Source organism: Cystoisospora suis (assembly GCF_002600585.1).
Source record: "Cystoisospora suis strain Wien I chromosome Unknown contig_343, whole genome shotgun sequence".
NCBI classification, from domain to species: domain Eukaryota; phylum Apicomplexa; class Conoidasida; order Eucoccidiorida; family Sarcocystidae; genus Cystoisospora; species Cystoisospora suis.
Genome location: NW_027153144.1, coordinates 1 through 9,796, shown reverse-complemented (window position 1 = coordinate 9,796; position 9,796 = coordinate 1). Strand labels below are relative to the sequence as shown.

The window sequence follows — 9,796 nt, the reverse complement described above, 5'->3', positions numbered from 1 at the left end:
ATATATATATATGTATATATGTTATGTATATATATATAATTGTATGTTTTTACGAAGCCAGCTAGCTACTCATGTGTGAATATATATAGATATATATGTATGTATATGGGTAGATATATCTATCAACGAGCGTCGGTAGTAGTAGTATCACGCTTATGCATATATGTGAGGTCGCTCTGTACCGGACATAGCTGCTGGTATAGTATGAGAAGATCGATATGTACGCTGTCTCGTTTTTCTCTCTTCACATCATGATCATTTTCTTCTTCTTCGCCTTATATTCGGAGATGGTCTATTGTTTTTCTCGCTCGGACCCGGGGCCAGCTGTATGTACAGACGAGTAGGCGAAGTCAAGATAATTCGTCTCTCTTTCTTTCTTATGGTGGACGAGAAAGAGAGTTCAGATTTCTCTTTCCACACGTACTTTTTCTTTTCATTCTTTCTCGTTCCGTTTTCTGTGTTTTCTTTTCTTTCTTCATCTTCTTCTTCTTCCCTTGTAGCGTCTTCCTACATGCGACTGGCACAGCCTCGCTCTTCTTCTTCAAGCTGCGACGAAAGTAAAGGAAGAAAGCAACGACACACACTAGCCCAACTTACACACTCTTCTCCTTCTTGTACTTCCTAAGTGCTCCTATGCATACATACATATATATATATATACATTATATCTCTTCAATACATGCATTTATATAGAATCCATACATGTATCTCTATGGATATGTATGAATATACATATAGATGTGAATGTATTCGATTGCTGAAGTATATGTGTGGATGCGGGGGGTGTATGTACAGATGAGGAAGCTGTGAAGAGGATCTCCTACGAACATCTCTGGGGGGCTGTATCATGCTGGGAATGTGTATGGGAGAGGTCTATCTTTCTTTCTTTTTCTCTTCTTCTTCTTCGAATCTTCTATCTTTGCTTTTCTGCTTCATTCAACTCAAATCTGTTTTGCAGGAAGAAAGACGTTTTTAGTGTTTTCTTCCTTACATCGCGTCGTTCCTTTCTCTACCTCTCTATTCTTCATGACGGATATATTTTCCTTCTGGTGTATGTACACCTGCATATACCTAGACAAATGAATACGTAGTGCATGCAGACAGAGAGATGAGGGAATGAATGAATAAAAAAGTAATACCCCCCCTCTTATCATACACCGCCTCCCTATATCTGTCTCCAATATACATCTTCAGAGAGAGACAGACACGGAGACATTCAGATGTATATGTCTATAGATGTATGTGTCTCTTTAAATAGATAGCTCTAGATATATACAGATGTACACACGTGTGTATAGGTAATATAGGTATTCCGTCTAGAGTACATTTCTTTAATGGAGGTATAGTGTATGTCCTCCTTGGGAGGAGGAGGTGTATGTACACTCGCGTGTGTTCGGGGTTGGCTTTAGTACCTCCTTTCTTTGATACTCCAGTCTCTCATCCGATCTTCTTCCTCTTCTTTCTCTTGATATGTGCAGCAGTTTCTCTTCTTTTCTTCTTTTTCATGGACTTGAAGATGCGTCTCTTCCTTGTCTCCTCCTTATGATTCATATCACTCTAGCCCCTAGCTAGCCGCATCACCCTTCTCGTTGTCGTGGCTTAAGAAAGAGAAAGCTCTTCTTTTCNNGAAAAGAAGAGCTTTCTCTTTCTCTCTTTTCTTCACTTTAAAGGCAACTCATTTTGCTCTCAGATAGATAGATAGATAGACTAAAGATAGGTGATCCATTTTCGACGTCTCTTTGTTTGAGGCATCATGCTGTGAGGTAGCCATCCTTTCATACACGTCTGCCTTGATGTATCTACGTATCTATCGATCTGTTGTCAATCTATCGTTAATCTATCGATCGATCTCTCTGTCTATCGTTATTCTCTCTCCTTCTTCTTTTTCTTCATTTTCTTCATGATATGTCTTTCATTCTCCCCTTTTTCTCCTTTCTCTTGTTGCCTCTTCCTTTCTTCAACCCTCTTCTCTTATTCTCCTTTTTCTTCTTTTCCTCCTTCTGTATTTTCTGTCTTTCTTTGTGAATGGGGTGGTGCGTGTCTCCTGTTTCTGTTAGGCCAGTGCAAGAGGAGGGTTTGAGAAAGAATTCTTCTTTTCTTCTTTCAGTCATGAAGCTAGCCATCTGATATGTTATGCCCTTCTTCATAGAAATTCTCTTCATCCTTCGAAACTACGAGCTCTTCAGCTTCTTTCTTCTTCTTCTTCCTCGTCACGCATTCTAGAAAGAGAGGAAGCAAAGATCTCTTCTTTCTCGTCAGACCTTCTCCTTCCGTCTTCTATGTCTCACGTCTCCCATGATAGCCCCGCTATGACTACGACTAGCCACTCATGTGGGAATAATGGCTATAATGAAAGACACACAGTAGACACGGCATCGTGTCTAGATTCTCCCTCTTCACAGCTAGTCGATGGATCTTCGCCATCATCGTCATCTTCGTCACTATTAGGGAGAGAAGATCAGGGAGTTGTGGAGAGACAAAACGACGAAGTTCATTTTCTTCATGAAAGGAAAGAAAAGAAGAGAGAGAATAAACATAAGAAATCTGATGCTTCAGGAGACAGCTGTCTTCTCTTTGCCTCAGACAGAGGGAAAGATAAAGAAATAGATTTCTCGAAATTCTCTCCTCCTTTCAGATCGACTCTTTTAACTAGTCATATGTCTTCCTCATCGGCTAGCGTTATATGTTACTCCATATCAAAAAGCCATTCACTTCTTCTTCTTTCTTCTCTTCATCCCGTGTCTACTACGACTAGCCATCACCATTCCTCTAGCGATTTGTCTTCTTCCCCTTATAAAAGTGAACGAGAAGAAGAAGAAGAAGAGAGAGAAAGAGTTATCTCGAGAGACATGACGTCCGCGATAAGTATCCGTCACTCCTCTCTCGTCAGGAGCCCTTGTCTTTCTCCTTATTCATCGTTACAGGAAAGACAGGGGGGAAGTTGTCTGGCTCACGAAGAATCTCTTTCATCTTTGGCTTCTTCTACAAGCCTTCCCAAATCAGAAGAAAGAACGAAAGAAGAAGAGAGGAGTTCAGAGGCAGCATCAGAAGAGAACTTGGTTACAAGAAAGAGAAGAAAAGAGAGGATTTTCCAACTATGGCTGATGGCTGAGCTAACCCAGCTAGCCATGTCTTTCGTGTCTACTTTCTCAATTACAGAGCTCTCGAATACATCCTCAGCTATAGGGCAATTCTGCGAAGTTTTCCAACAGCACTTGAGACAGAAGACCTTCTTGAAAGAAGAGACAGACATGTCTCATTGCATTCTTTCTTCTTCTCACTCAACTAGTCATGGATTTCTCAGCCTTTCCGCTTCTCATGAAGAAGCTCGAACTCAAGAGAGGAAATGTCCAGAGAATGAAGTGTCTACAAGCCATGTGAAAAGGACCCTTGAGAGTGATGGAGATCACGTAGCTATCGAGAGAGAAGAACGGCGCGACAAAGAAGAAGAGAGAAGAAGAGGAGAGAGAGAGGAAGAAGTCTTCATGAATGGAGAGAAGAGAGAGGCGTTGAAGAGGGACACGAGTCATGTTCCTCTTAATGACAAGAAAGAGAAGATCAAGAACGACCAAGGCGGGGATGGAAGGGAGAGAAACACTTTCTCGAAAATGTCTGATATAGAAAAGCATGAAGTGAGAAAGGAAGGGATATTAAGTCAAGCAGATATGACTAGTCCTCATCAAGAAAAAGAAGATGAAGAAGATCAACATGAAATTCCAGAAAGAAAGGACTCACCTGGCTTCTGTATAGACGAATCCGAGAAAGAATTAGAGAAGTACGTTACTTATGTGTCTCTGTAATTTGTTGTCTTCTTCTTCTTGTTGTTTGCATCTGTCTGTCTCTGTCTCGCTGTCTCTGTCTCTTTCAATCACTCAATGGAAGGAGCAGTCGGTTGTCTCTTCTCCTTTTTCTTCTTGATCTTCTTGTCAGTCTTCGATTTCTTGACTCTCTATGGATTAGTCACCTTCTTCTTCTTATCCCTGTTTACCAATATATATATATATATACAGATATGATATACGTATAGATATATATGAGATATATAAATGTATATGTAGGGTGAGGGAGATATGTAGATACCGTGTATGAAGCGGATTTGAATCTATGTATGCGTGTGGATAGAGAGAAGCATGAAACATATCTATATCTATCTATATATATATAGTAGAAGTCTCTAGGTACTCCAGTCCTTTCTCTTTCGATATCGATGGCGAGAGAACGTAAATCATGTCTGCACGCGGTGTATGTACACCATGGAGTATACGTGTATTTTCTCAGGAGTGATATATATATATATATATTTATTTATAAATATATATAGTTATAGATAGATAGATATCTCAGTTTTGTTATATGTTAGTCAGACATCTCCAGAATTTTCGAGTCTTTTCAGAGAAGCCCAGACAGATGTTTCTCTTTTCTTGTCTTTTCTGCAGATTTCTGATGGCGACCTTTACTGACTTTTTTAAGAGAGTTGAAGAAAGAATCGCCTCTTCATCTATCTCCAAGGAGTTTTCCTACTTCTCTAAAAGGCAATTACACTTCTCAGAAGTACGATGAATTGATAGAGGTTTGAAAGAAAGAAAGAAAAAAAGAGAAAGAGGGATTGATAAAGAGAAAGAAATCGAAATGTCCCGGTGTATATACAGTGAAGAGATGTGTAGTGTAGGGTGGATCGGAGTATGTATGTATGTATGTGTATATGTCTTAACCTTCTCTATATGTGTATGTAGGATTTTTGCTCGATGGATGGGAGAAGCGTTTTAGATGTAGAGCGTTTTGAGAGAGGTAAAGGAGAGTTGATTTGATCTTGATAAGATACAGAAAGAAGGAGGAAATTTCGAAGAAAGAAATTCATCAGCTTTACACTCTCTTACCCTAAACTCGACTCCTTTCAGAAAAAGGAAAGAAAAGCCGACAGAGAGAGAGAGAAGTCTTCTTCTCGTTTATTTCTAAGCAGACACCTCTATCATAGCTCTTTCTCTTTCTTCTCTTCCTTTCTATATCGTAGATGGAACAATAATGTCGAGGAGGAGGTGCCCCTGTCTCTCTCTACGTGTCTATCTTTCTATGTAATTAATGCATATACAGATACATATACAGAGAGAGTTTAGCTACCAACTCTAAATGAATCTATGGAAGGAATGGCACCTGCGGGTAGGAGCGTGTCACCTACATATCATATATATATATACATATGTATATGATATGATATATGATATATATATATATCTATTATATATATATATATGTGATGCACACGATTAATACACTATATATATATACGCGTATGTGGGGGTATGGCTAGTGAGGGCGATATGTGTGTGAGGGTGGCGTAGGGGTGAGGACAGTAGGCGACTTCCTGCTCTTCATTGTTTTGCTTCGTCTCGAATCATAAGACTATCTCTCTTCTAGACAGGATGGAGCTAAGCCGTCTCATCTTCTTCTTGTTGTACTACCTCCTCTCCCGCTCTCTCTCTCTAACCTGTTCCTCTATTCCTCTCTCTTGCTAAAGCTTGGATATATATCTATATATGTATATACATAGATGACCTCTTCTCTTCTCTTATACAGAATGTATGTATTTCTGTATCTATATGTACATATATATATATATACACAAACTTAGATCTATGTATGTATGACACTGATGATGCGTATGTAAGGAGGGACGGCCTTGTGTGTGTATGTATGTATTTTCGCATTTCTTTGTGTAGCTGATTAAGATCTTGAAGTCTTTTAGGAGCTTTCAGGACTGCTTGATCCTAGGGGAGGCGCAACTGAAAGACAGAGACAAGGACATGTCTACACCTACTAAAAGGAAAACAGGGGACATGCATTTAAATCTTCATGACGGCTCGTCTCTGGAAGAAAGAAGAAGAAAAGAAGAATCTCGGCGGAGGGAAGTTGTGGAGAAGTTGATTTGTCGGAATGTCGATCTCCTACAGACTGTAACCCTTCTTCCTCTCTCTCAGCTCGTACGTTTAGGGCTCCTCTTCATAAAACTCTACATACATACATAGCCATACATACATACACATACACAGACGTACATACATAGCCATACATACATAGACATACATTCCTACATGCATACATACATATATACGTAGAAATGCATACGTGCATACATGCATGTTGGTGTATCAACGAGAGCTTTTCCTTCTTTTCTTCTCTTTTTCTCTCCGAGTCTTTCTTCTCTATCCATACCTTCAGGAAGAAAGGGTGGAAGGTGTACGTACACTCATGAAACAGACTTGGTTCTCTCTATACAAGTCGCTACGTGATCTGTACTTATCTGTAGCATACACACGTAAAAATACATGTACCTACCATATACATACTATATATATATATATGTATACAGGTACTGTGGAAGGTTGTGTACGCTTCACTCTGTCTCCTCCTCCTGGTATATATATGCATATGTATATATATATATATATATATGCCTGTTGATCTAAACAGCGCTGATAGGTCCAAGGAGAAAGAATGAAGTCACCTATGCTAATGGTTTGTATATGTATACATACATGTGTGTATATGTATGTGTATATGATGATAGTGGAGAGTTGCCTAGTAGGATGAAGCAAGCCTATCGATGTCGAGCCTGTATATGAATATGTATGCATACACATACACGTATGTACATGTATGTATATGTACATCTGTGTATGTATAAGACCTGTCTCTCTGTGTCTTTTTGTGCATGTATGTATGCGGTGTATTTTAGATGGAAGTACTTCAAAGCCTGAAGATAGAGAATGAAGATCTCCTAGAAATCGTGACGAGCCACCAACACAAACTGCGAAAGAAGAAGAAGAAAATATCAAACCTACACAGCAGCACTCACACTCTATCTTATCCTCCTTCCCCGTCTCCGTCTCCTCATTCTTCTTCTCCTTCAGTTCATCGCTATTCTCAATAAGATTGGAATCCTCATCTTCACTATAAGAAGAAGAAGTAGAAGAAGATGATAGGGGGAGTTTGGATCTTCTTCTTCTTACTGACTGACTTACTTTTACGAACACCTCCTCTACTTCTTGTCGACATTATCATAAGATCAAGAATAAGAATAATGAAGATGAAGAGACTGACCTCATCTTCATCCTCATGAGAAGAAGAAGAAGAAGTTCGCAAGAGGGGCTGGCATTTCTCTATTTATTTATCATCTAAAGAAAGAAAGAAATTTCTTTAATCTCGATTCTTCTCTTCTGTACCCGAGCATGTCTTCTCTTACTACTCCTACGGTTGCTACTACTACTACTACTGCGACTCTTTCTTTCTTGCTTTCTTTCTTGACTTCCCTCCGTCCTTCCTAACTTCATCCTACAGAGAGACGCATCATCTTCATCTTCATTCTTGTCATTTTATCGTCACTTTGTTGTCTATCTTTCCTGCTTGTGGCTTCTCTATCTAGCTAGCTAGCTAAAATAGCTAGCAGCCCCCAGCTATCTGTTTGTCTATCGATGTCTCTGGGTCTAGGTCCCCCCGCTTTTCGAGATGTGAGTGATGAATATACGGAATAAATCAAAGATACATTAAAGATTAATTAAAGATAGATTGATAGATTGAAGATAGATAGGCTAGGGTGCTCATAGGCAAAATGTCTTGAGATCGTACCGATGAGGATGAGAATAGATTACTATCAATGCCGTTGATGAGTCTGTCTCTCTGTCGGTCTCTCTGTCTCTGTCTCTGTCTGTCTCTTTCGCAGGCATGAGATAGAGAGATAGATGTGGTAAACTCGAATGGAAAGATTGAATAAAGAGATTGGAAACTCCAAGAGGAAAAGAATGAATGAAAGAAAAAGGCGATAGAAGTCGATGAGTTTGATAGATTTAAAAAGACCTTATAAAGGGGGAATAACGGAATAGATAAATCAATGAAGAGACACGAAATATCTAGATAGATATTTCAAAGATGGATGGATGGTGGCAGATGAATAATAATACCCTCATGGTCCATTCACTTCTTTTTTATCATCATCATCATCATTGTTACCGTATATAAGCCGAAAAGCAACACAACGAAAACTTTAGAAATGACAATGAAGAAGAGAATGAGAAGCACCGAGACTCTCGGGGGTTCCCTTTGTTAAACACCATTCCACTACAAGACTACAAGACTATTCTACTACAAGACTATTCTACTACAAGACTACAAGCTATCAAACTACTTCTACTTCTACTACTGTCACTAGTATCAATAATAGTAGTAGTACTAGTAATAGTAGTAGTGCTACTCGAATATTAAGAGTCCCCTCCAATAATAAGAATAGGAAGAATAGCAACAACAAGAAGAAGAAAAAGAACTCCTCCTCCTCCTTCTATTACATCCCCTATCATTGATCATAATACTAGTAGTAGCTCTTCTTAGCATAGGACCTCCTATTAGTATTACAATGATCCTTATCATCATCATCATCATAATACAAACCAAAACTCCTCCTCTTACACAACTCTTCTTCTTCTTCTTCATTATTATTATCGTACTCCTCCTCCTCCTGCCATACGTCTACCATAAAGAGACAGGTCTACATATATACATATGTATATACGTCAATAGCTATATATATATATATATAGGTATTGACGTAGATAGGTAGATATGGATATTCTCCCTAGGAAGGAAAGAAAGAAAATAGGCAAAATACAGAATGAGAATGAAGGCGCCCGAAATCTTTCGTTTCTTTCTCTCTTTCTCTGTGCACCCTCTATAAGTAAGCAAGCCAGTCTCGTTTGTCTCTTATTCTTTCATTCTTTCTTCTTCTTTTACACCTCCCTCCCTCCTACTCTTATCTTTTTCACTCGTGTCTACACCCTCTATACAAATGCATATAGATATATGAGAGTAGATATATGAGATCTATATAGATAGATGGATATATATTATAGATAGATATGTACATATAAAGAGAGAAGGATACAGGCCCGGAGCGATAGCGATCGCTAACGGCTTTGAAGAAGAGGGAGAACAAGCCAAATGTAAAGAGATGAAGAAAGATAGACAGAGAGGAGAGAGAGGAGAGAAAGACTTCAATCTTTTCCTAGGGCTTTCTCTCTTCTTTTTGCGGCTTGCTTCATTAATTCGTCGGATATGGACTTCTCTCCTAGCCTCGTATTCGGCACTGAGACGCTCCCCATCTTTTCCTCCCACTTCGATCTTCCTCTCTCGCTTTTCTTCTTCGCAGAAGACGTTCGGGCGGACCTGTCACTATTCTTATCATCTTCTTCTCCTTCATCTTTCTTCTGTGACGTGGAGCTATTATAGTAGTAGTCCTCGTCGTAGTGGTCGTAGTATTCTTCGACTTCTTGATTTAATTCGTCGCTAAGGGGATTTGTGTAGAAAGAAAAAGACTCTTTCATATGACCTGGAGGGGAGACTTGAAGAATATCCACCTTAAGATCATAAAGAGAAGGATCGAAACTATCGTAAAGATAAGAAGGAGAAGAAGAAGGGGAAGGGGAGGAATCGTTTCTTTCTTGGGTCTTCTTCTCCTTTTCTTTTTCTTTTTGTTTGAGAATTTTGACTTCTGACTCGATCGTTCTTCGGATTCCTCCCAAAGGAGAAAGAATAAAATCTCTCGCCTCCAAATAGCCTCGATTCTCCAACGATATAATTCCCTATACACACATGACAAGATAAGAAGAAAGAAAGGAGAGAATTAAGAGAAAAGAAGAAGAAAGGGAGAAGGAGGAGGAGATTGGCGGTGAGACGAGATGAGGCAGGAGATGAACGAAAGATCGATAGACAAAAAAGAAAATGAGAAAGAAAAGAAAGAAAAGAGAAAGAA

General features: G+C 39.2%; 1 protein-coding gene across 1 annotated transcript in view; it reads left to right on the top strand.

Moving 5' to 3' along the window:
• CSUI_000874 (uncharacterized protein) overlaps window positions 1-8,534 on the top strand; it is a gene marked incomplete at its 5' end in the record, with an annotated part of 8,894 nt that extends 360 nt beyond the window's left edge. Inside the window, 5 exons of the mRNA XM_068061081.1 lie at window positions 501-557; window positions 2,058-3,775; window positions 4,437-4,551; window positions 5,718-5,978; window positions 6,734-8,534. Coding sequence (XP_067926943.1) covers window positions 501-557; window positions 2,058-3,775; window positions 4,437-4,551; window positions 5,718-5,978; window positions 6,734-6,928 — 2,346 coding nt within the window. The 3' untranslated portion in view covers window positions 6,929-8,534. The remainder of the gene's footprint in view (window positions 1-500; window positions 558-2,057; window positions 3,776-4,436; window positions 4,552-5,717; window positions 5,979-6,733) is intronic.
• Between the last annotated feature and the right edge of the window lie 1,262 nt (window positions 8,535-9,796).